Consider the following 25,542-nt stretch of genomic DNA (forward strand, 5'->3'; position numbering starts at 1 on the left):
GGTACAGTCGCGTCGTGGAAGCTCGGGCGGAATACGGAGTTGTAAATTAGGGTCCAGGGTATGAAGTCGTGCACTTGTGAAATCGGATGAATTCCACTGAGCTAATGTCAGGTCGTTTGCCAGTACGGCAAGTTTTTTCGCTGCGTCGGCTCTCGAAAGAGGAATGGCAACGCAGCTGTCGCCGTCATGGGCAGATCGGGCAGCTGCGTCTGCTCGATCATTGCCGTGTATGCCACAGTGACTAGGCAACCACTGATATATGATATCGTGTCCTTCGTTAACTATGCGATGGTGTACTTCTCTGATCTCTGCGACGAGCTGTTCATGTGATCCATGGCGCAGTGCTGAGAGTACACTCTGTAGGGCTGGTTTGGAATCGCAGAAGACTGACCATGCATGGGATGGTTCTTCCTCAATGAAATGAAGAGCCGCACGCAAGGCTACCAGTTCAGCAGCTGTCGTTGATGATACATGCGACGTTTTTAGCTGTATTTTGACGGATCTTGTTGGTATCACCACAGCAGCAGCTGAACTTGCAGATGTGACTGAGCCATCGATGTATACGTGTACGCGGCCACTGTGCACCTTATGTAAAAGTTCTAATGTGGCCTGCTTCAGTGCAAACGATGGCATGTTAGCCTTTTTAGTGATTCCTGGGATGGTGAGGCGTACTTCAGGTCTGTGCAGGCACCATAAAGGTGAGGATGGTCTTGCTGCAGGCATGTAGTTCAATGGCAATGAGGTGCGATTGGCAACAATCATGCGACTGATAGTTGCGTATGGCCTTTCTGCGGGTAGAGCGGCAAGGTGGTGAGAAGGTAGTCGGGCAACGTGGCGAATATGCGCTCTGAGAGCGTCGGTTACCAAGTACGTTGATATTGGGTGATCTCGAGCTATGACATCGTTGCCGTTGTAGACGCACACCTCGGAAGACCGAGACACGTCCATAGGGCTTGAGCTTGTAGTCCCTGGAGTACACGCAGGTTTGTTTTGCAGGTGTTACCAAGCACAGGGAGGCTGTATCTTGCGAAACCGAGGAACAATGCGTTATAAAGCTGCAGCATTGATCGTACCGATGTGTCCCATGACTTCCCGCCGAGAAATTTGAGGAGATGTATTATTGTCAGCAACCTCTTCTTTAGGTACGAAACGTGCGGGCTCCATGATAAGTCGCGGTCGATTATTACCCCTAAAAAGCGGTGTTTACGTGCATTTGCAACTGCTTGTCCGTTAACACTGACAGAATAACGCTGCATTGCCTTCCGAGTGAAAGTAACAAGGCAGCATTTCTCTGAAGACAGCTCTAAGTTCTGTTTTCGCAAGTACAGTGATGTTAAGGTAGCTGCCTTTTGTAGCGGTGCTCGTACCTGCAGTCGTGTAACAGCAGACGCCCAAATGCAGATGTCGTCGGCATAGATTGATACTTGAACTGTGTTGGGCAAGCATCTGACTAGGCCAACGAGCACTAGGTTGAATAGCGTCGGGCTCAACACTCCGCCTTGCGGTACTCCACGGAATGTTTGGTGTTGAGTCGTGGCGCCTTCCTCGGTCATGACAAAGAAATGCCTGTCGGTCAAATAACTGCACAGCCCCTGAAAAGTGTGGCCACCGATTCCTGCTTTAATCAGAGCCTCTATAATGGCATAATGTGCTATATTATCATAGGCGCCTTTTATGTCAAGGAATAATGCCGCAGCGAGTCGTTTCCTCCGTTTTTGATGTTGAACATACGTGACCAAATCGATGACATTATCTATGGATGAGCGCCCACGCCGGAAGCCAGTCATAGCATCTGGGTACACGTTGTAACTTTCCAGGTACCATTCCAGGCGAGTCAAAATCATTCTTTCCATTATTTTTCCTATGCAACTGGCCAGAGTGATGGGGCGGTACGATGACAAATCTAACGGTGGTTTGCCAGGTTTGAGAAGCGGAACCAAGTGGCTGCATTTCCATTCACGTGGAGCCATACCATTGCGCCAAGGCTCGTTGTAAAGGTTTAGCAGCATGAGTCGTGCTTTCTGCCCAAGATTGGCGAGCGCCGCATAGGTAACGCCGTCCGGCCCAGGTGACGAAGAGCGCCTGCAAGTCGCTAGTGCCGCTTCAAGCTCCTCCACCGAAAACATTACATCCATGCGGGGATCCCGTGGCACAGGAGTGGCACATGGTGTAAGGGCGCGTTGAGGCTGCGAGCTGGCAAGTCTTGAGCAAAATTCTTCGGCAACGTCTATTTCGCTGCGACCTTGTTGCAAAGCGAGGGACATAAAAGGAACACGCTGTTGCGGTGATACGCGAAGTCCACGCACAGTTCGCCATATCTGAGATAGTCGCTGACGTGGATCCAACGACTCACAGGAACGTTTCCATCCTTGAGATTGAAGTGCATCAATGCGGCGTTGAATCTTCTTTTGCATCCGCCTTGCCTCTCTGAGATCATGGATGGATTTGGTTCTCCTGTATCTTATTTCAGCCCGCCGGCGAACTGCTCGTAGTCGCTGCAGTTCGGCTTCAAATTCTTCGTATTTCGGGAAAGGCTGAAAAGCACGCGTAGTATCTTGCATGGCTTTTTGAATTTCGTTTTCCAGACTTGAATGGGTCCCTTGCTGACATACTTCCTCCATGTGCGACCGAAACGCCGACCAGTCCATTCTCCGGAGTGTCGTGGAGGGGCATTTAGATAGTCCCTTGATCTTCAGGTACGTCGGAATGTGGTCGCTTCCACGGGATTCGATGTCTGGAAACCATTACACGTCTCTTTCAAGACGCCGAGAAACCAGGGTCAAGTCTAGGCAGATGCTGTATGTAAGCCCGCGTAAATGTGTTGGACTACCAACGTTGAGGCAGTAAAGGTGGTGCTGTGTGGCAAAGGATGCTAGTCTCCTTCCCCTGGAGTCCATCTTCAAACTCCCCCAAAGCGGATGGTGAGCATTAAAATCTCCGGTGAGAATCGTAGGGTCTGGTGTCGCTGATAGCACGTCGTGCAGTCGCTTAGAGTCGAAGCCACGTGAAGGAGCAAGGTAAACAGCGACGAGTGTGAACGTAAGATTGTTCGTTTTCACAATTAAACAAACGTACTGGTTGTCGTCGTGAGGTGGAACTGGGTGCAACACGTATGTCAGATCACATCTAATATATACAATTACCTTGCTCACATCACCACAGGTACAGGACATGAATGCCTCATAGCCAGAAATGCGTATAACATTCTGCACGTTCGGTTCGCAAATCACAAGTATGGGAAATCGGTTTTCGAAAACGTAGTGTGTAAAATCAGAAATTCTCGATTTGAGACCACGGGCATTCCACTGCAATAGAGATCCTTTCTTGACTTCCTTGTGGAAGGGCAGCGAGGGGCGGGCCATGGTGCTATGCGATGCTTTCAAGTACTGGAGTCAGCGCGTCCAGCACTTGCAGTGCACTACGAGCAGCCGGAGTGTCCATGTTTGTCAGTAGTAGACGCATGACATTCGTGAGGGATTTGAGCATAGCAATCACTTGTGAATCCTTGTCTCGCATTTGGTCTACTGAAGTGACATTTGACGTTAAGTGGCGAGTCATGTGCTGTGGCTCTCGCGCGTGGCATGTCTTCGGCAGTGCTGGCCACACCTCACTTCATGAAGCAGGAATAGCAGGGCCGCTTTTATCGTTGACATTCGTGCTCTTACTGGAGACAGATGGAACAGGAGGTGGCGTTGTCGGACGGGGCTTTTCCCTTGAACCAAAAGAGGATTTCGTAGACTTTCGTTTCCGGGAGCGGTGTCGCCTTATCGCGGCGGAAGCATCTCTGTGTGATGATCCGTCTCTGGCCATTTTTCGCAAGATTTTCTGCTCTCTCTTTAGGCGTGGACAGTCTTTTGAGGATGCGGCGTGTGGGCCTTGACAATTAGGGCACTTGAGCTCTGTTGCACGGCAAGCGTCCGTGTCGTGTTGTTCGGAACATCGTGGGCATGTCGCTGTATTTCGGCAGACAGCGCTCACATGTCCAATTCTTTGACACCTTCTGCACTGAAGTGGTTTGGGTACGAAAGGTCGTACCACATGCCGAAAGTGTCCGACCTTTACATGTGACGGTAGGCAGTCACCTTTAAGCACGAGCCTTACACAGGTCGACTTGCCGAGGCGCCGAGCTTGTAGTAAGGCAACACTATCTGTGGCAGGTTTGATTAAAATTGGCACGTCGCTGTCGCTAATCGATGTGTCAATATCATAAACGACCCCAGCCGTGGTTTCGTTGTCCTGCGGAATGAGGTAGTGGACGTTGATGTTGCCCAGGAGCTTTACTGCCATCAAAGCATTGATTGCGCTTTGGTTGTGGACATCAATAGCCAGGACGTTCTTTCGAGTATTAATTCTGATATCCTTGATTTCTCCTGGGACAAGAGCCTCCAGAGAAACGGAAATCGCTTGTCTATTAAGGCGGTTGAGGTTGTCGGCAGGTGTGTCCGGTACAAAAAGAATTGTATGCGCAGATGGCCTTCGCTGTGGCATGACGGTAGACTTACTTGACGAAGACCGTCCGCTGATGTTTCTTCTCTTTGCCTTCCGGTGTACCACTCTTTCGAAGCCTTCGTCATCTGAGGCGTCATCGCTTGAGCAGGAGTACAGCGCAGTGTCCTCGCTGTCAGCTTGACTAGGAGGGCAATTTCTCTTCCTCGGGCCGGTACCTGCCGAAGCAGTCACGTCGCGTCGGCATTCTGCCGACTCCACTTCCATTGCCGTGGCAATGGGAGCGGCGTCACCCAGTAAAACACGGGGAAAAACAGAAAATACTGCAGCGCGAAGGAACAGTGGTCTCTACGAGAATCACTTCGTCTTCTCGCTAAGAAAAATCAGTTAATACCGATAGTGGTGAACGATTCAGGAAAGAGAACATTTGCATACGCCTCGAAAAGAAAAATGTCGAGCAGGAACTCCTCTGGGAATTATCAAAGTACGCGTAAGTATTGTGCCACTTACTCATATCCACGCAGCCCGGTGTCGTTATCACTGTTATGAATCTTGATCCGGCGAGTGCAAAAGACGGCACTACGGCGACGTGAACTAGTGCGGGCGTCGCCAAGAGGAGCATTCACGACGCAAGCAAAGTAATGCAGGTGGCTACGCGACATGAACTTATGTTCCGATCACTATAATCTTTATCGCTCTTTATCGCCTTATCCATCCGCGTTGAACCGTTAAGAATGGAAACCGAACGTACCCGGCTGGCGGCAGCGCCGCACCGACTATGCCTTAAAAGCGATATGCGATGCCGACAAATACCGCCGACTTTTAATAGGTTCGCGTGCTGCGTTATCGCTGCTTACTTATTGTTCAATAGAGACACGCGGACCAATATCTTGAAAGCGATCTGCGAAAGTGGCTGAGTGCGGCGTTTGCTGAGAGATCCGCGCGACTTTATTTTGTCACCGCTTCTTTGGCTTTGAAGCGGGAGGCAGCACGAAGGTCAATTTGCTCGCTGCTGCGGGCGCTATCTTGAAAGCGGGCGTCTTAATGGACGCACGGACGGTCTTCTCGTTCGGTAAGTACATAAAGGCTTATGGATCTAAAAATTTGGGTTCATGCGGATTGCTCAAAAAAATGAATTTTTCTTTTACTGTAAAGCTTTCATTCTGAGAAATTCGCGTGGGGTTTCTTCGTACATTTGTGCTATACGGGGGTGCAGGAGAATTTTTCCTTTCAAAAATTCGGCTTAGCTTCGGACGCGTTGTTATGTCAAGGACGGATACAGGGTACCCTGCAGATTGGTAAAGCCTAGTTTAGTTGCACGAAAGATATGGAAATGCGGCGTACTCCGCGAAGCCAGGGAACGCGAAGCATTTCGGATCTACAGCTGCAGTTGAAAAAGATCAACACAAGTGACCGGTGATCCGAGAAGATAAATTGTGGGACCCGATGCTGTTGTTCCCGATTCCGTCGTAAACGAGAGTGCCAGGGACCCGCTTCTTCAAACATGAATCACGTGGCAGTTAAGATACCAGTGTGCGCTGGAACAAGGGTGCCGCGCGCCTCAATTTCCTACTCCGGTTATCGGCCACTTGTGCCAATGTTTTACCGCTCTCTTTTACCATGTGGCCTGGTACAGGCTACCCCTAGTAATAGCGGGTGGCCTGTACCTGGCAACCCGACATTACTAGGCGTTCCGCTAAACCTTACGTGTTTGCGTAAATCGAGTGGTTGAGTGTGACGAAGGCCGCCAGACGGTAACGTTGAATACGAACGTAGGGTGTACAATTACATAATTTCTTCAGCCTCCTGACCCGAATTTACGCCCGCCGATTATTGAGCTCTGCAGAGGTACTCAAGGGAATTTGCCGAGAGAAACGCATATTATGACGTAATCTCCAGTAAATGTTAGCGTTTAACAATCATATACAGCGTGTATTTGCTTTTATTAGGTGGTTTGTATCAAAACGAAGAAGTCATTTGTTGTCGGGCAATAAAACGTTAACATCTGTTCAACCTGGACCGATGATGAACTCGGCACAACGTCGCAGTTTGTACAAAGCGTGAGCTGCTACAGGATGAAATTGTTCATTTAATGTGGGACAATCCCGGAAATAGTGCAATCTCACAGCGCCCCAACACCCTAGCTTTCAAGACGCAAGCAGTCGAGAAACTAGCACGTCACGCACGCACCGTACGTTTGAAAGTTCTTGATGGCTTTTCAAAGATAAAGTAGGCTTGCGATGTCGGTCTGATTAAAATAGCAGTAGTCTAATGACTAGAGTACATGGCTGCTGTGCCGATGGCAGAACTGCGATTCCGAAAACGACGCGAGACAGGACGTACCTTTCCCGCCTACCTACTCACATACTTACCTACGGCAAAGTGCTTCTAATCGACCACAACCCAAGAATAAAACGTTATATGTGCGCTGTTCAGCTCAAACAGAAGTTCCATGGATTCGCAATCCAATTAGGTTCCCTTATTTCTGTGACGTGGAACGGCATTGCGAGTGTAGAACTCTTTTCTTCGTACTCAGGTGTCTGTGCCAATATTGTTAGAATGAATACTGATGGTTCTGTCAAATTCTATGGTTGATACTGATATCAGCGCTCAGCCAAACGTAATAGTTTAGCCTATAACAACGACCTTTTGTTCTTTAATTAGCTTTACTTTTATATTATCGGAGGAAAGTAATTAAGCATGAGCGCTATCCTGGTAGCTTGGCTCTGTTTGAAAGATCAGGGGCAGGCACACTCCGTTCTGGAGGTCGAGTTTATACTCCATTCTTGGGTTATCATGGACTATAGAACAAGGATAAGAATGCTTAGCAACATACAGGATGTCCCACAAAACTTGAGTCAAGAATTTCAAAATGAAAGGCGTGTCAGATGCGAATTGAACCGAACGCATACTGTTCGCAATAGCCTATAGTGATTCAGACAATTTTATTTTCCTCATAACTCAATAATTAATTTACTTCAATTACCCAAATCTTTGTTTATTGGCTGAGGACCCCAAGTATGATACGCAGACTTGTAGAGCACTTTCAGAAACCACCGATCGAATTGTTTCCTTTGCGATACGCCTCACGTAGCCCTTTTTTCCAGGCAGCAAAGAAAGCCCACGAGAAATGAAAAAAGCCACGTGATGATACGTTTACGCATTGTTATTGTGCCGTTCTTAAGCATGCGTTTGGTTTTATTCAATTATGGGGTTTTGCGTGCGAGAACCCATTCAGAGGATGAGGCACGCCGACGTGGTCAACTCCGGAATAATTTTCACACCATGCTTTTCGTTAACCTGTCCGTAAATCTAAGCACAAGGGCGTTTTTTTTTATCCCGGTGGAAATGTGGCTGCCGTGGTCAAACTCGTGACCTTGACGAATGCCATAGCTGAAAAGCTACCGCGGCAGGCACATATAGTGTTGATGATCACTCGTGACCACTTTCGTACTGTCGCCTAGACTATATGGTGCGCTTAAATGCGGCTCTGGTTCTGCAAGTCATGCGTATGTTGTCCGCTTGACTGATCTGCATGGCGTTTAGTTTGTAGAGAAAGTAGAAATGTACCGCACCGCAACTTTGGCTTAAATTAATGGAGTTCCCTCGCAACCACTGTTATTTCAGTAGTAGCAGCGTTCCCATTCATTTTCACATCACCTATCCGTATCCTCCTCTCCCTCCTTGTATGGGAACCGTGAGCGATGAGTGGCAAGGCTATTCTTCACTCCTGTTGCGGCTACATCGGCTCTACCCATTCCATGCCCCCTTTATACTGTTCAATCCACCTTCCCTCTAGACTTACAGGTTGATACAGGGGTAAGCGCTGAAGCTTCTTGAATGCTTTTGCAGGGCGTCATGGATAATTATAGCTTTCAAAATGCTAAGCTGGCGATGCCCAGCGCGCACACATGCGACGCATTGGCAAGATCCAAGCGAGATTCTCGCGTCGCATTTCCTCTCTGCTGCGCTCCGGTTATGTATACACAGGCTTTAAAGTCCCCCTCTTGCTGCCCCGAACGCGGTGTGGGAGAAAGCAGCAGCACCAGTTGGAAAGTAGAAGGAAAAGCTAAAGGAAGCCTCGCTTCAGCAAATGAACTATGTACACTGGGCGTCATCCTTGTGTAGAGCGCGGGTACGGCGCCCTCCGCGGTGCTACGAAGCCAGCCAGCGACGTCAAACGGTAGTTGCCGAGCCCAAACGTGCCCAGCAGCTACCGTTAGACGTTGGGCCCAGAAGCTAGCGTTGGACGTCACTAGCTGCCTCCTGAGCGCCCCGGAGGCTGCCGTTCCCGCGCTCTACACAAGGATGACACCGACTGTACTTCACAGCACAAGTAAATAAATATATTCAGCTGTTAATACAGAAGACGTGTGTTATAATTCGCTGGCGGGCCTCCCAGGCCCAGAAATCTGGTCTCTCCAAACAGACTTCCTCCGAAAGAACGGACCGTCCTAACTTCGGTGCTCATACGTCACTAGAGAGCTTTATATTAGGGGATGCAAGCGGCTTGCGTATGCAAGAACTATGAACCATGGCAGTGCGCAAGCTCAGACCCATACGTATGGATCTGCGCATGTGCCGTTTCGCAGCCCCTAGTTCTCCCATACCTACGCCGTGGCGTCCCCTAATCTAAAGCTCTCTGCAGACGGACGCCAGTGGCTGGTTTAAACCAACAACATATTTTTGACACGTGTACGACTGTACAACATACACCAGCTACCAGCACCGCCCTTTCTCCACATAACACCACAGCTATGCGTAGAGTACTGAAATGCACAGATATTTTGTGACCGTCACTTTTATGCGGGCTACACTGCTTTCGGAAACCCCCTAATTTCATTTCTTCGAACATGTTACCGAAACGTGGTTGCATTAACGTCAAACTCACTTCGTGCAAAAGCAATATTAAATGAGCTATGCTTCAGTATTATTTTTTGGTCGCCTCACACTGTGATATTTGTGCAGTTGCTATCACGTTAGATTACGAGAAAAGAAAACGTGGAAACTTTCCATTATGTGTAAATGTAGCTACAAGAACACTTCAGATGAGATTGAATAGAAATTTTCTTAGGCAAATTTTGTTTTTCTGTTGGCTTCGACTTGTCGATTCGCTAGTGTGTGGTCTCAAGTAGGCTTTCTAATGTATTGCACCGAATACGGACCAGTGATACACCAAATGAGGAAATAAAGCTTTTTCCTGCATAATGCTATATGTATAGTGTCGGTCCATAAGTATAAAGCAGAGAGATTCATCATCAGACAAGCTATAATATTCCACGGCATCTCTGATGTTTGTAATTTTTTTAATTCTTTGTCTACATCAAATTTGGGCAGCAGGTATGTGCCAAAAGTTTCCGCAGAATATACGGACTACTTCACGTAACCGGAGCCAAAGATTAAAAATAGAGTGGTCCACTTCAGACGAATGAGACCAGGCTATATTATTTTTCTGAATTGTGGTTAGTAATGTAATTAGATTAATTATTCGTTTGAGCCCATAAGTCATACCTGAAAAGTTCTATACTGTGCTTAGAAACAAACCTGCCACCCTATCATCTGCACTGCCACACTGCCTCTGGCATGCCACTCTGCCATCTAGATCGTAATGCCTCAAGTCGTGTTTTGCAAAAGGACGCCTGCATAGGGAAACCTGGGGTGTCGGTTTAATAAGCACGAGGTCGCGGCATCGAATCATGGCCACGGCAGCCACATTTCGATGGATGGCCACGGCGGCCGCATCTCGATGGCGGCGAAATGCGAAACCACCAGTGTACTTAGATTTAAGTGCATAATGAAGAATCCCAGAGGGTCAAAATTTCCGCAGCCCTCCACTACGGCGTGCATCATAATTAGAAAATGGTTTTGGTACGTAAAACCGCATACCTTTTGGGCACGTAAAACTGAACAGTTTCATTTTTGAGAAAAAAACCTAGAAAATATTTTGAAATTCATTTTTGTGTTTTCAAGACCAGGTCTTCCGCGACATCATATAAATTTGGGTTCGTGGAATCTGCGTTTCTCGCCAGATTTGTGGAATAAATTATACAATTTAGTGCCTGCTCGTACAGATAAGACAACGAAACAAGGCGTCACAGCCAAGCTGTGACCATCACTCTAATGCATGACATTAAATATGTGGCTATCACTGAATTGCCCATAAATTCAAACATTGCAGCAGGCAGTACATCGTGCAGGATGAAAATTGTTTGCATCACGTTTAGCCGCATATTACTAATTTAACCACTTTAATATTACCTACATACTCGTGTGAAGGCCTCGGGTTCTTTTTCTGAGATTTGGGCAGAAAAGCAAGGGTGTGGCCATTACACTGAGAACAGGATTTCTTTTCGTGATTCTTTCCGATGGTGCTACCCTTTATTGAACTACAGTACTTGATTGCACTGACTCTGGCTATTCCCGTAACGAGTCAACTTCCGGCTAGATTGAATGGTGAATTGAATGGTGAATGGGAAAGCCTTGGGAGCTTTGCAAAGGGGAAAGGCAGCTGGGGATCATCAGGTAACAGCAGATTTGTTGAAGGATGGTGGGCAGATTGTTCTAGAAAAACTGGCCACCCTGTATACGCAATACCTCATGACTTCGAGCGTACCGGAATCTTGGAAGAACGCTAACATATTCCTAATCCATAAGAAAGGGGACGCCAAAGACGAAAAGTTATAGACCGATCAGCTTACGTCCGTTGCCTACAAAGTATTTACTAAGGTAATCGCAAATAGAATCAGGAACACCATAGACTTCTGCCAACTAAAGGACGAGGCAAGATTCCGTAAAGGTTACTCAACAATAGACCATATTCACACTATCAATCAGGTGATAGAGAAATGTGCGGAATATAACCAACCCTTATATATAGCTTTCATTGATTAGGAGAAAGCGTTTGATTCTGTCGAGACCTCAGCAGTCATGGAGGCATTACGGAATCAGGGTCTAGACGAGCCGTATTTAAAAATACTGAAAGATATCTATAACGGCTCCACAGCCACCGTAGTCCTCCATAAAGAAAGCAAAAAAAATCCCAATAAGGAAAGGCGTCAGACAGGGAGATACAATCTCTCCAATGCTATTCACAGCGTGTTTACAGGAGGTATTCAGAGACCTGGATTGAGAAGAATTGGGGATAAGATTTAATGTAGAATAGCTTAGTAACTTGCGATTCGCTGATGATATTGCCTTGCTTAGTAACTCAGGGGACCAATTGCAATGCATGCTCACTGACCTGGAGAGGCAAAGCAGAACAGTGGGTCTAACAATTAATCTGCAAAAAACTAAAGTAATGTTTAACAGTCTCGGAAGAGAACGGCAATTTACAATAGGTAGCCAGGCACTGCAAGTGGTAAGGGAATACATCTACTTAGGGCAGGTAGTGACCGCGGATCTGGATCATGAGACGGAAATAATCAGAAGAATAAATAAGAATGGGCTGGGGTGTGTTCGGCAGGCATTCTCAGATCATGAACAGCAGGTTGCCATTATCCCTCAAAAGAAAAGTGTATAATAGCTGTGTTTTACTAGTACTCACGTACGGGGCAGAAACCTGGAGGCTTACCAAAAGGGTTCTACTTAAATTGAGGACGACACAACGAGCTATGGAAAGAAGAATGATGGGTGTAACGTTAAGGGATAAGAAAAGAGCAGATTGGGTAAGGGAAGAAACGCGAGTGAATGACATCTTAGTTGAAATCAAGAAAAAGAAATGTGCATGGGCAGGACATATAATGAGGAGGCAAGATAACCGATGGTCATTAAGGGTTACGGACTGGATTCCAAGTGAAGGGAAGCGTAGCAGGGGGCGGCAGAAAGTTAGGTGGGCAGATGAGGTTAAGAAGTTTGCAGTGACGAGATGGCCACAATTAGTACATGACCGGGGTAGTTGGAGAAATATGGGAGAGGCCTTTGCCTTGCAAAGGGCGTAACCAGGATGATGATGGTGATGATGATGATGATGATGATGATGATGATGATGAATGGTGAAGCCCCAGAGACCAGCGATGACAGCGCCTCAGAGGCATCTGCTGGATCTCGGAGGCTGTGCTGTTGCTACCTGCACGGGGATGCACGGGGAACCGAAATCTCGCGACGGCGTCCTTGTTTTGCCACCGACTAAAGAAAAGAAAAAAAAAGCTTCGGAACTCTACCACCACACTACAGATAACACTGTTAAGCTTCTAAAACAAAGGAAAGAATAAAACGATGAATCCTATAATGCGTAATGTTTAAATATATGTCTCGGGGGACTTTCTTACAAGTTACTCTCCGCGGCTTTTACATGAGTGCGGCCATTACACCAGTAATTCCGTTATTCACATATAGTAATGGTTGTTTCTATACGGGTTTGATTATTTTTTTCGGTGGGTAATAATCAGGTGCTATTTTTTCAAGCTGGTAATCGGCGAGAAATCAATTTTTTAGGGTCAAATTTATGAATGTACTTATATAATAAATTCTCGTATTTTCGGTTTCATACTAACGTCTTATCGCATCAGTACATCCGTTATCTGCACGGAAAGAGTGCCCTTCTACTGTGCGTGGTCGAAGGTGGAGTGCATTTCACACGCTGCGTGCAGCACAGCGAAAGAAAGCTATGCGGCGTACCGACACGGTTCTACCCCAACGCCTATAAAACCTGAAATGTGAGCGAGTTTGCGAGCATGCACACTTGACAGTACTATTCGCAGAAAGGAATAAGCTGCGAATTATGAACACCTTTTTCAGGAAGCATAGCAGCAGAAAGTGGGCCAGGAAAAGCGCTAATGGTGAAACAAGAAATGAAATTTCTTTCATACTTTCTAACGTTGAAAGCATAGTGCAGGATATAGAAGTGTAAAGTAGGGTAAAGTTCAGTGATCATAGCTAATTAAGGGCTAGGATACACCTCAATTTGAAGACAGATAGCGTAAAATTGATCTCTCGACCATTTTAGTCGAGATACCTCGACCACGAGATACCTCTTGGTCGAGGTATCTCGACAACGAGCACGCACAAAAACGTTTTCTTCGTGATTCTTTCCCCAGACTGCTAGCGACTGGAACGGTCTTCCTCAAGAAATTGCGGCCATAATATGCCCATATATGTTCCTTAACTAAATTACGCGTGCGCTTGCATCACAATAACCATTGTTTGTATAACTCGTTCAAAATTTGTTCTGTTTTCTGTTGTTAACCTATATATATCCCTCCCTTTATGTAGTACCCTCACATGAGGGTCTTTAAGGAAATAAAGTGAAGTGAAGTGAAAAAGAATCAAGCCAACCTAGAGGCATTAAGGTTTAACCAAACAAATTCAAACTGGCACTTGCAAGCAAATACGCTGACTTAGAACGGAGAGGTGAAGATGACATGGAGGTAATGAATGAAGTGGTAACTATGCTGGCTTCAGAGGCAATAATTGAAGTGTGAGGCAAGGCACCAAGGCGACCGGCAGGCAAGCTCTCCCAAGTAACAAAGTATCTAATAAAGAAACGACAAAGAATGAAAGTGTTCAATTCAAGAGATGAGATAGAATACGGGGAACTGAAAACTAATCAACAATGAGAAAATAAGGGATATTCGAAATTATAACGTGAGAAAGACTGAAGAAGCCGGTAAAACTGGTCGCAGTCTGATATCAGTGAGAAGGAATCTTGGCATAGGACAAACAAAGTTGTATGCACTTAAAGGTAACCAGGGTAATATCATCGGCAATCTGGAAGGTATAATAAGAGCAGCGGAAGAATCATATACTAACCTGTACAGTACCCAGGGGAGCCAGGATACCTCCATCCGAACGATTAATCAACAGTTTGCAGAGACTGCTCCTATAACTAGCAATGAGATCAGAAGGGCCTTGAAAAATACGAAACTGGGAAAGACGGCGGAAGAAGATGGAATAACAGTCGAATTTATCAAACATTGAGGATACGTAATGCTTGTAAACCTTGCAAACATTGTACTAATCCACAAAAAAGCCGACGTTCATTAATTGAAAAATATAGGCCCCTTAGTTTACTTCCAGTATTACATAAAATATTTACCAAGGTAATTTTCAATACAATAAGGGCAAGACTGGATTTTAATCAGCCAAGGGAACAGGCTGGCTTCAGGAAAATATACTCTACAATGGATCACATCTACGCAAGATAACTCAAAAGATAGGCATCAGACAAGGACTCAGAATCTCTCCAAAGATTTGGAAGAAGTTTTCAAGCTATTAAACTGCGAAGGCTTAGGAGTAACGGTCGACAGCGAATATATCAGCAACCTTCGGCTTTCAGATGACAGTGTTGTATTAAGCAACAATGCGGACGAGTTACAACAAGTTGAGGACCTTAACATAGTGTTAGAGTGGGGTAGAAGATCAATATGCCGAAGAAAATTGTGTTGCTAGCTAACAAGAAAAGTGATATGCATCGTCTGGCTTATAGTTGTGGACAGGAAGGCAAGAACTGAAACATTAGGTTAAAAAATCAGGTCTTATTTTAATTACGTAATTTATTTATTTATTTAGCAATACTGTAGGCCATGGCAGGCCATGACAGGGGTGGATTACAGGGGTATTCACTGCTTCGATCACTACATACCGGACATTTGCACATCAATGTACTGTTCCGCAACACATCATTCTGGCCAAGTTTCAAAAGAGCACATACAACTTCCACGTTATGGCATAGGATGAATAAAGGGAAAAATCAGACATCCACCCGTTCGTCTATGGCACAGGATGAAAAAAAGGTATGGCACAGGATGAAAAAAAGATAATTTGGTTACAAAGCGTGACACACAATCGCTGTCAACAACATTCCATGGCGAAGAATTCCATAACTCGACGGACGAAGGAAAAAAAGGTACCTTAAATGTATTGCAATGGGTGACGTGTGGTCTGACGTGCTTATCGTGATTTAGTCGTTTAGTGTGGCGTTGTGGTGGCTGCAGGTACTGATCTTTGTTGATATTCAATGACCCATGATAAAGCATGAAAAGGAACTTCATGTCGGCAACGCGACGCCGACTGGAAAGTTTGGAAATGCCTGCTTGCTTTCTAATTGCAGTGACGCTTTCGTACCGAGAATACTTTGAGTATATAAATCGTAATGCTCTATTTTGAATCCTTTCCAGCCTATCTGCTAAGTACTGTTGATGAGGGTTCCATACTCTGCTACCATAATCTAAGTTGGATCTGACTAAGGTTTTGTAAGCATTCAACTTTACTTCAGCAGATGTCACGGCTAATTTCCTTTGCTGAAACAGTGAAAAATTCACTGAAAACAATGAACAGACAGGGTCAATGGAGGGCTGGAAAATACTTCGCGTAAACAAGATGTAAATACCTCAGTATATGGATGAACGAAGTCAAATTTTATATGAAAACCAAGGAAACATAATCACAGTAAAGGGCAAGAGAAATGCGTCATTAATAAAACAGACCACTATAGAGTTTATTAGGTACAAGGTGTTCCGGGGTATGTGGAAAGGTGTGATGGTTCCAGGAATACATTTGAAAACTCGGTTCTTTGCTTGAAATCAGGGGTGCAATCAAGACTCGATGGCAACCGAAGGTCACTGGGACACCTGGCATTGGGTGCTCACGGGAAGACTACAAATCGAGCTGTGCAGAGTGATATGGGCTGGACAGCAAGTGTGGGAAGCTCACAGTAAATATGATTATGAAGAACGACTTAAGGATATGAAAGAGAGTAAATGGGCTTGCAGAATGTTCAGTAATTTGTACGAAAAAACATTGATTCAGAATGGAGGAAAAGAATTAGGAAGCTTGCCACACGCTATGCGATCTGCATGGGGAGCAACACAGCAAAAACGATCGTCAAGAGAAAAGTCAGAGAGGCTGAGATAATGTTACGGGTGGCGGAATTGCAAAGGAAACCTGCCATGAGCAACTACTTAAGAAGAAGGAAATCAGGAAAGAAATAATACATGATAACTAAAAGGGAAGCTCACTACTTGTCGAATTGAGATCAGGATGCCTTAAAAGATGCACCTATAAAGCCAGACATGACAAAGAAAAACAAGCATGTGCTTGCTGCGCTAAAGCTAGGGAACCGACGGAGCATGTTTTGTTGGAATGTGAAGATATCTGCCCAGTGGTCGATTGAGGCCCCACTGGCCGTCTTGAGACCCTTACGTTGAGCGAGAGCAGGGAAAAAAGCAAACACGTTCGCTATAGAGATTACTAAAAGGCGATTGGAACATTGGTGGAAGTAGGCTAAGCCACAAAGAACGAAGGCGTACAAAAACAAAGTTTGCAATATGGGTTCAAAAACTTTGGTAATGGTAATTCGGCGTTTTTTTTTTCCTTTTTTAACATAGGTAGGACAGAGTTTGGTGGCGTAGGCTACCTCCCTGTACCAAAGAGGGCGTCTAGCATTCATCCATCCATCCATTGGAAGTCGTGGGTTCTCGTAAGTCGACTAATCGACAACATTGACCTTGTGACGTGAACTGGAGTGCACCGTTCACCTCGCGCTATGCGCAGAGGCACCGGCAAAGCCAGGAGAGAGACGATGTTTCTTTCTTCCTTTTTTTATTTGTGGCGTGCCCGCGCCGCGAAGCGCTACCGCGTTCGCCGATGATCGTCACGAATTACAAGAAGCACGTGACTTGAAAAGTGCAAAAAAAAGGTGGGAGATTTTTCAGGGGCCCTTTAACGAGCATTAGACCTGCCGTGGTCGATTTGTGGCTGCGGTGGTTGGTTCCTAAGCACGAGGTGGCGGGATCGAATCCCGGCCATGGCGGCTACAATTCCATGGGGCAAATGCGAAAACACCGGTGGACTAAGATTTAGATGTATATTAAAGAAACCCAAGTGGTCCAAATTATTGGGGAGTACCCCACTACGGCGCCCCTCATAATCATATGGTGGTTTTGGCATGTGAAACCCCATAATTAAATTAACGAGAAGAAAGGGAGCTACCCAAGGGGCCAGATTTTTATTAGTCATATCATAAGAAGCCAACAAACACTGACACCTAGGACAACATAGGGGAAATTGCTTGTGCTTAATAAATGATATAGAGAAACGATAAATTAATGGAAATTCAAGTGGATGGAAAAACAACTTGCCGCAGGTGGGAACCGAACCCACAACCTTCGCATTTCGCCTGCGTGGCGAGGTCTGTGAGTGGTGGCGCTGGCTAACACTCCCAGGGTTCTACTAGGACACATAAATACCCAGGAAAGTGGATGGCAAAACGGCGCCGCGGTAGCTCAATTGGTAGAGCATCGCACGCGAAATGCGTAGGTTGTGGGTTCGGTTGCCACCTGCGGCAAGTTGTTTTTCCATCCACTTTAATTTCGATTAATTTATCGTTTCTTTATTTCATTTATTAAGCGCAAGCAATTTCCCCTATGTTGTCCTTGGTGTCAGTTTTTGTTGGCTTCTTATGATATGACTAATAATTAAATTCAGGAGCATAAGGTGGCCTAATCTACTGCTCATGCCTACTCTATATATGGCGCCCCTGATAGTACAGGTGCAACTGCGAGACGTAAGATTACGTCACTGACCTGTCTGTCGTTGCCAAGCTTTGCGATAAGTCGTGAAACCGACAACCCATGCAGCTAGTCTGTTTTCAAACTACAACAAATGGATATGTTTTACTACAGTAATCTTCACCGCACCGTCGTGAGAAACTCAAGTACTTCAATGCCATCGTCATCATCAGCCTCCGCCTATATTTATGCCCACTGCAGGACGAAGACCTCTTCCAGCGACCGCCAATTACTGCGGTCTTGTACCAGCTGATTCCGAGTTGCAGCTGCAAAGTTCTTCACTTCTTGGCCTAACCTAATTTATTGCCGTCCTGGATTGTCCTTCCCTTCCTTTGGCAGCCATTCTGTAACTCTAATAATGCACCGGTTATCTAGCAGAACCAAATGGCCTGCCGAGCTGCATTCTTTTTCTCCTAATGTCAACTAAATATCGGCTATCCCCTCTTTCTCTCTGTGGACGCCTTTATTGTTTAGTCATGCAAGGCGTTCATGGAAGCCTTGCATGACTAAAGCCATCGAATCTTTCAGATATTTCCTAAGATATTCAAATATGCGTCTTGTACTGAATCTTTCAGATATTTCCTAAGATATTCAAATATGCGTCTTGTACTGCTCGATTGCGCAGTGCTTTCATGACTGATGATGTCTCTACTGAATCAAATGCCCTTTCATAATCAATCAAAGGCATATACAGAGATTGAGTGCACTCCGAATATTGCTTAATTAACGGATTTATTACAAACATCTGGTCCATTGTAGTCATTACTTTATCCCTTCATGGAGCCAGCGTGTTCTGCTGGCTGAATAAAGTTAAGCGTTTTCCTGATTCTATTGGAAATAATCTTGGCGAATATATTGTTCAATGCTGAAAGAAGCTGATGTGCCTGTAATTCTTCAATTCTTTATCGGTTTATGCTATCGTAAGCTATAGAGAACTCAGTATCCAATCTCACACAACAGTCTATTGCGAAACGAGCAACACTTAAGATGTTTACATAATGACCCTGTATTTACGGCGTGCAATGCATTGTTTCCCTCCACATGACAAAACATAATTATTTGACTGTTGAGCAAATGTTTGCGAAAAATGTAGGTCAGAAGCATGCTGCAGAAATACATACCGTTGTGTTGCCGTCATCGACTTGCATATTTAAATACGTCGATGCGGCAAGGATGGCCATGGTCTCCAACCTGACGACGGCGGCGATGGCGGCGTAGGCGTGTGGGTACTGGTACAGGCCGAAGACCGGGAGGGTGGCCAGCGCTGCAGCAGCCACAGGGTCGACGTAGGCGACGACCCAGCAGCTCTGCCCGTAGAGGGCTTGGGCTCCCTGGGGTGTCCCGGGTTGCTGCTGGCAGTAGATGTCTGCCCAGATGTAGAGATGAAGACTGGTCCGCTCCATTCCCTGCGGCCCCAGTGCGACGGGCACGATGACAAAGTTGGCTGCGGAGTCCATGTCTGAGAATGACATGTAACAAGGAAATTGTTCTAACCAAGTAGAAAATAGACTTCGGACGAACAAACACGACATCGGCAAGAAATAGTGCAGTCTAGCGTTGTTCCCACGGTGTTGGGACGGACGCACTCTTGGAAGTACACAACACACAACAGTCCAAGTCCCAAAACCAAGGACGCCCCCGTTTATTGTCAGCGCACGCGTTTATATATCCTGGCGTACGCTGACGTCACCAGCGAGCTCGGACGCCGCAGCAGTCTTGCAAAGCGGGCGACGCTCAGTGGAACGCCGCAGCACCACTTTGATGCGCTCCGGTGCGCGTTCATCGGAGCGCTGGTTGCGTTCGATGCAACGCGACATCCAGCGCGCTAACGCCGTTCACGTGCGTATACGCTAAGGCAAAAGACACAAAGCTAGCAAATCCTATTCGACGGAGTAGCTGCTTGTCACATGTCTAACTATAACTTGAATAGTTATCGTACAGCCCTGCTAGTTACGTTTACTCTACTGCTGCCCTAACTGAGTAAGCGTCCTACACTAGGGGTGCACAATGATTTTCTAAAAGAGAGCCGAAAATGAGGCAACCATGGAATGTTGCCTGTACTCACTCGCTTACAGATGTGTACTCTAAATAAATGTCCCAGAATCGCACCTGTATAAGTACATCTCCCTTGAACAAGCGTAAGAATGGAGGTGATAATATGAGATAGAATTTGCCAAAGCTTGACGGGTGGCTATGTGACGCGTGTGGGAGGTCTGCGGGTTAAGTTCGACCACCTGTGTTTTTTTAAAGCTCACCGAAAGCAGGTGACACGACAATCGCGCCCAGAGGGCCCTCAACAGCGCCATAGAAAGATGTAGCCACCGCAATGGTCAAAGAAAAGCGCAATGGTCCCTGCAATCGAAGTAGCGCGTCTTTCCAAAGTTGCTCTTACTGCATTGAATTCCGGCAAAAGAAGGTCGTCCAGGGTCTCTTTCGCGTCATGCACGCGTGTTATGTAGCTGGCAATGAAACAAATTTCAACAACATACGTAATATACGTGGACATAATTGCAATTCGACCCGGCTTCGACCGATCTTGTCTTGTCTTGCATCCTAAACAGTGCCGCATACCCACTATGCGCCATATGGACTTCCTTCTTCTTCTTCTTTTCCTTCAAATTTTGGCACGTTTCCACGAGGGGCGTGCTGGCCATTGTCCTGAGTGGAAACATAATATGAACTTCTTGCTTCCGGTTAATTTGTTCATCTGTGGTATTCATATTTAATTATTAGCAAATATAAATCATTTTCTGTTTCCGTTTCGTGAATAGTGGTCATACCAATTATGACGAAGGTGCCATATTATGAAAATAACGCAATTGAGTGTTAAGAATGAGAAAAATTTGCTTAACATGAGAGTCTACCAATCGAAACGATGTAGTCATGTACTGTCTGGCACACTTCCTTTCAGGCTCGGCGAAGGGTACCTGCCCCAAATCGTAAAATGTTAATCTCCGTGAGAAGAATGCCTATACGCGATAGGGACTGCTCTAAGCAGACCTTTCCTTCGGAATTATATTTCTGGAAAAATAGGAGGGAATGCTCCAGTGATTCTATATTCCCACATGAACCAGGAAGGTTCGATACTGAGTACCCACACCTACTCAAGTGCAGGAGAATGAGTTGTTGGGCAAGTTGGTTCATTGTATTTGGAAAGATTGGATGCACTTTGTACACAATCACAAGGAAGTAGACAGGACAGGCGCCAACTAACAACTGAGGTTTATTCGAGGGAAACACTTACATATCAGTACATGCCAACGCAGGCGCATCAAGGTATCAGCAGCAGACAAGAGAAGAAAAAAACACAAAATCAGAAAGAACCAATGGCTTGGCTCAGCTAATCATATTTTCTAGGAAGAGTGCCTCTCTAGTGTAATGTATGATCGATGTGTCACTGATGCATGCTTGTCCCTTCTTCTTTATATAATATGCCTGTAGAAGTTCCAGTGCTTTTTCATTACTGCATTTGCGCAGGATCTTAACCTGATTGAGCAGAGGCCTGCGTTTATGACCTAGGCAATGCATGGGTTGCTCCCGGTGTTTAATAGACCTTTCGTGTTCACGGATTCACACGTTCAAACAACGGCCCATCTGGCCTATGTAGGTTTTGCCGCATGTCAGGGGAATCTGATAAATAACGCCAACTTGGATATCTACATGGGGGTTCTTGTGTTTCACGGCACAGCAACCTTGCTTCTTTCTGGCGTGAAGTCTCCCAATGCGGGCGCAAAGGTGACTCAGCTTGCAGGGAGCCGACAAAACGAGTGGGACACCTCAGTTGTCAGTTTGCGCCTGTCCCGTCTTGTTCCTTGTCATCGTCTACAAAGCGCATCCAATCTTTCCAAATACTCATGCGCAGATTTAGTTGCGGCATTCGACATCGTAATAGTGTAATAGAAACTTCACTTTGCCGAGAGGTGACCCGGACATTCCAGGGGAACGCTAAATGCTGGTAATACGTTTCAGCAAGGAGGGGCTCATCTTTTGTACTACCTAAGACTTGTTTTCGCGTTGGTACTCTTGTTACCACTGGCAGAGTAACGCTGGGAATAAAGAAACCCACTGGCCTACCAAGCGCTGCCTTTGCCAGTCCGTATGCCATCTCATTAAGGGCTAGTCCACAATGTAATATAATCAGACCACAATGTAAACTTTTACTGGACTTCCCGACTGCAGTAGTGCGCTTGCAGGAACCACCAACAATGAATTCCAGCCCACACTTAATGAAAGCGGTAGGTAGTTTAAGTACCTAGGCGCGAATTTTCGCCGCCAACTGGGAATGAGATATGGAACGGGCCGAACTCAATCTCGATGTCCATATCGCTTGGAACTGATCAATCGCTGGCCGTCGCCTGCTGTAAACATCCGGCATTACTACGAGGTTTCCGTAAACACTTTTCCGCGCACGGAACCAGAAGCAGGGACAGCGAGGCTGTAACTAAGCGTATTAGAAGTCAGCACTGATCGGAAGAAGATAAATTCGATTTGCTTCAGCTGATAGGCGAGCGAAGGGCTTCATTGTTTAAGTAAATTTAATTCCGCGCTGACCAAGAAAAAAGCGCGAACTTGCATGGGCAGCTTCAATAGAAGTTGCAAGCTCGAGACACAGGATGCGCCCAAATGTACGAGAATAGGAAAAAAAATGGCAAAACTTGAAGCAGCAATTGAAGACAGCGCCGCAGCGAGTGCGCCAGCACGAGCGTCAAACTGGTGAGTAATAAATTTACCAACTCTTTTTCGTTGGAGTAAAACAGTCGTGCGCTCGGTAGGTTATCCGCCTTGTAAATACTGAACATCTCAGAACTATAGACTGTGATAGTGCACAGACGTAATGCATATTTTTATGTGTTTAGCTACAGCAAAACACTCTCCTAACTAACTACGTAGATCTAGGCCGCGATTTTGTGGCGATGCCTTTTCCCTGTGCTAATGCGTTCCGGCGCTTTTCGCGTTCCTGAGTGCCCGCGTTCGACGCTCCGGCCGGGGCCGAGCGTCTCTTGGCCATTCACAAACGCGGAAGGCGTCGCAACGCATTCGCATCGCGAAAAGGCATAGCCACAAACTCGCGGCTCTAATCTTCATTGATTTCATTGCAAGATTCCTTGTAGCACGGTCCTTTCGTCATGCCCTCGTCACTAGCATCACACGCGAACATGACCCGCTCACGGCAAAAAAAAAAAAAAAAAAAAAAAACGGCTTCGGCGCGTCGGTCAGCACCGAAACATCGTATCGTAATTATGGAGTCCACAGCCACATAAATAAGAAGGGAGGGGCGGAGAGGAAGGGGAGAATAAAAGTTTGTATGTAAACTTTCTTATCGGGCGAGTGGGAAAGGGCGCGCGGTGAGCCTTTCCTCCTCCCTGGCTTTCTGACTATCTGACTCTGACTATCCGGCGCCGCGCTGTTAAAGCGAAAGCTTTACTGGCCGCGAACTTGCGATTTCGCCGTGGCTGTGCTCCGAGGAGCACGCCTGGCTCCCTAGTCGCTACTGCGCATGCGCCACTAGTAGCTCCGAGCCACATGTGTTCCGCCGCTGCGGAGTGCCGCGCCTCTCCGCCACCGCCGTTTGGTATGACGTTCCTCGTCGTTGCGCTCGCCTCCGCTCGCTTCGTCAGCTGCGTTGCATGCCTGATGACATGTCGGAGGATTGAAAAGGAGAGCTCGCGTGCGCCGCAACCACAGTTGAGGCGGCAGTATGGACGGTGACAATTCTGATAAGCAGGAGAAGGCCTGGAATAGACATCGGAACGAGATGAAGAGGAAGCGAATCGACCAGGAAACAGATGAACAGCGCGCCGAACGACTGGCTAGACGCCGCAACATAGCTAGACAAGCAGACTAACCTGGACTTGCAATAAAGATTAACCAAGGCTAACCATGCTATGCCTTAGCTTTCGCTATCTATAACCGGCCATAGCCGAGCTAAGCCACTGCCAGTTTTTTTTTTCTTTCAAGTATTGCTGTCGTGTGCCGCAGAACGATTTCAAGATGTTTTAAATCCCGCTTTGTGAAATTTACGGAATCTCCGTTCATATAAAGTCGTCAGAGAATCCCTTAGGTGCATCGGTAACTACTGTACGCAGAAATATCTCTTGGGGGCGCAAACATCTGATGCGCATTACCAGCCATGGTGTGTGTATGTGTTTTGAACTATTTTGTGTATATCGGTTTTAATTCAACGAAGAGAACCGGTGTCTCTGTAATACCAGAATGAAATGGTCAATCCGCTCACTATCTGATCTCTTGCCGTACGGACTAAAACTTAAACCATAAGAGCGCAAGCTCGTATACGGCCAACCTAAGGCAGCCACGAGGCATTAAGCGGCAGGCGCTATCAAATATTTGTCGTACACCGGCATCGTTCTCACGCATTTCAAGTGTAGTAGGCTTGAAACCACTATAGTATATGTCCACGCTCGCCTTCCTTCATGACGCCAATGGCGCTTCTCAACACAGCGGTCACTGCGGTTTGGTGAACGAGCATGATACATATTATAAGCTATGTGTTTCGGTATTGCCTTTTCGCCCTGTAAAGCAGTGATATATGAGAGGGATCGCATAAAAAGAATGCGATGGCTATTTCTGAGGACCAAATTTCCGTAATACGTGGGAGGGCTTCGTAAAGAACGGAACGAACACAACCGAAAAAAAAAAAACGGTTATCGTCCTCTTTCTCTAAAAAGAAAGAGAAAACGGGATAATGCGGCAATACGACCTCGCATAGTCACGCCGCACAACGTTTGCTTGGACCACGCGCTATATAGAACAAAGATATCTGTAATCCAACACCCACCACGGCTTAGGACGCCCGCGCAGTTCGTAAACGGTCGCTTTGCTGGACAAGCTTAATCACACTATAAGGTATGCTGTTACTACTAAACAAAACTATTTTATTCATGGGTTGAAACAGCATCCACGGAACCAAGTAGTCGCGCTATGTAATTTACAGCTAACAGTTTTAACGGTTGTCAAAGTATAACAACACAGCACTTATCGTAGCAGAATGGCACTCACGCTGTTACAATCATCGCGTCCGTTCCGTTGCTCCTAAGCCACGCCTTAGAACTAGAGGATATTGCTGCAATAGGGTCACATTAGTAAATGCAACATTCAAAAATCGACAATTCGACAAGTCGACGATCTGGGCACCGGGCGGATCGCTAGCCATGCTCGAACACTCGTTACAGAGCGCGTTGGAGGCTACTGAAGACTTTCTTTCAAACACGGGCCTTGAACTCTTCCCCCGCTAAATCAGAGCTATTGTTATACCGCCAGTCCAGACAGGGGGTCAGAAACCTTGCGCCTCTGGAAACTCTGCCGATAGAAATTCGAGCTAAAAATGGGCATCCTATACCGAGGATGGACTCGGTGAAAATTCTAGGTCTCCTCATTAATGCCAAGGGCTGTAACTCGACGGCCCTCAACAGGCTCACTGGACAGGCTAGTAATGTCCTAAGACTTGTAGCCCGCGTCTCAAATCGAAGAGGCGGTCTCAAAGAGGACAATTTGCTCAGAGCCTATCAAGCATTCTTCCTGAGTCATGTTATCTACATCGCACCGTACCTTAATTGGGGTAAAGCGGAAAAGG

The 25,542-nt window shown here is 46.3% G+C and overlaps 1 protein-coding gene across 2 annotated transcripts in view; it reads right to left on the minus strand.

The window, feature by feature from the left end:
• LOC129381492 (uncharacterized) overlaps positions 1-19,570 on the minus strand; it is a 234,247-nt gene extending 214,677 nt beyond the window's left edge. For both annotated transcript variants that reach the window (XM_072285592.1, XM_072285593.1), the window contains exon 1: positions 19,073-19,570. In XM_072285592.1, coding sequence (XP_072141693.1) covers positions 19,073-19,483 — 411 coding nt within the window. In that variant the 5' untranslated portion in view covers positions 19,484-19,570. The remainder of the gene's footprint in view (positions 1-19,072) is intronic.
• Between the last annotated feature and the right edge of the window lie 5,972 nt (positions 19,571-25,542).

This window comes from Dermacentor andersoni, chromosome 11 (genome assembly GCF_023375885.2).
Source record: "Dermacentor andersoni chromosome 11, qqDerAnde1_hic_scaffold, whole genome shotgun sequence".
In the NCBI taxonomy this organism is placed as follows: domain Eukaryota; kingdom Metazoa; phylum Arthropoda; class Arachnida; order Ixodida; family Ixodidae; genus Dermacentor; species Dermacentor andersoni.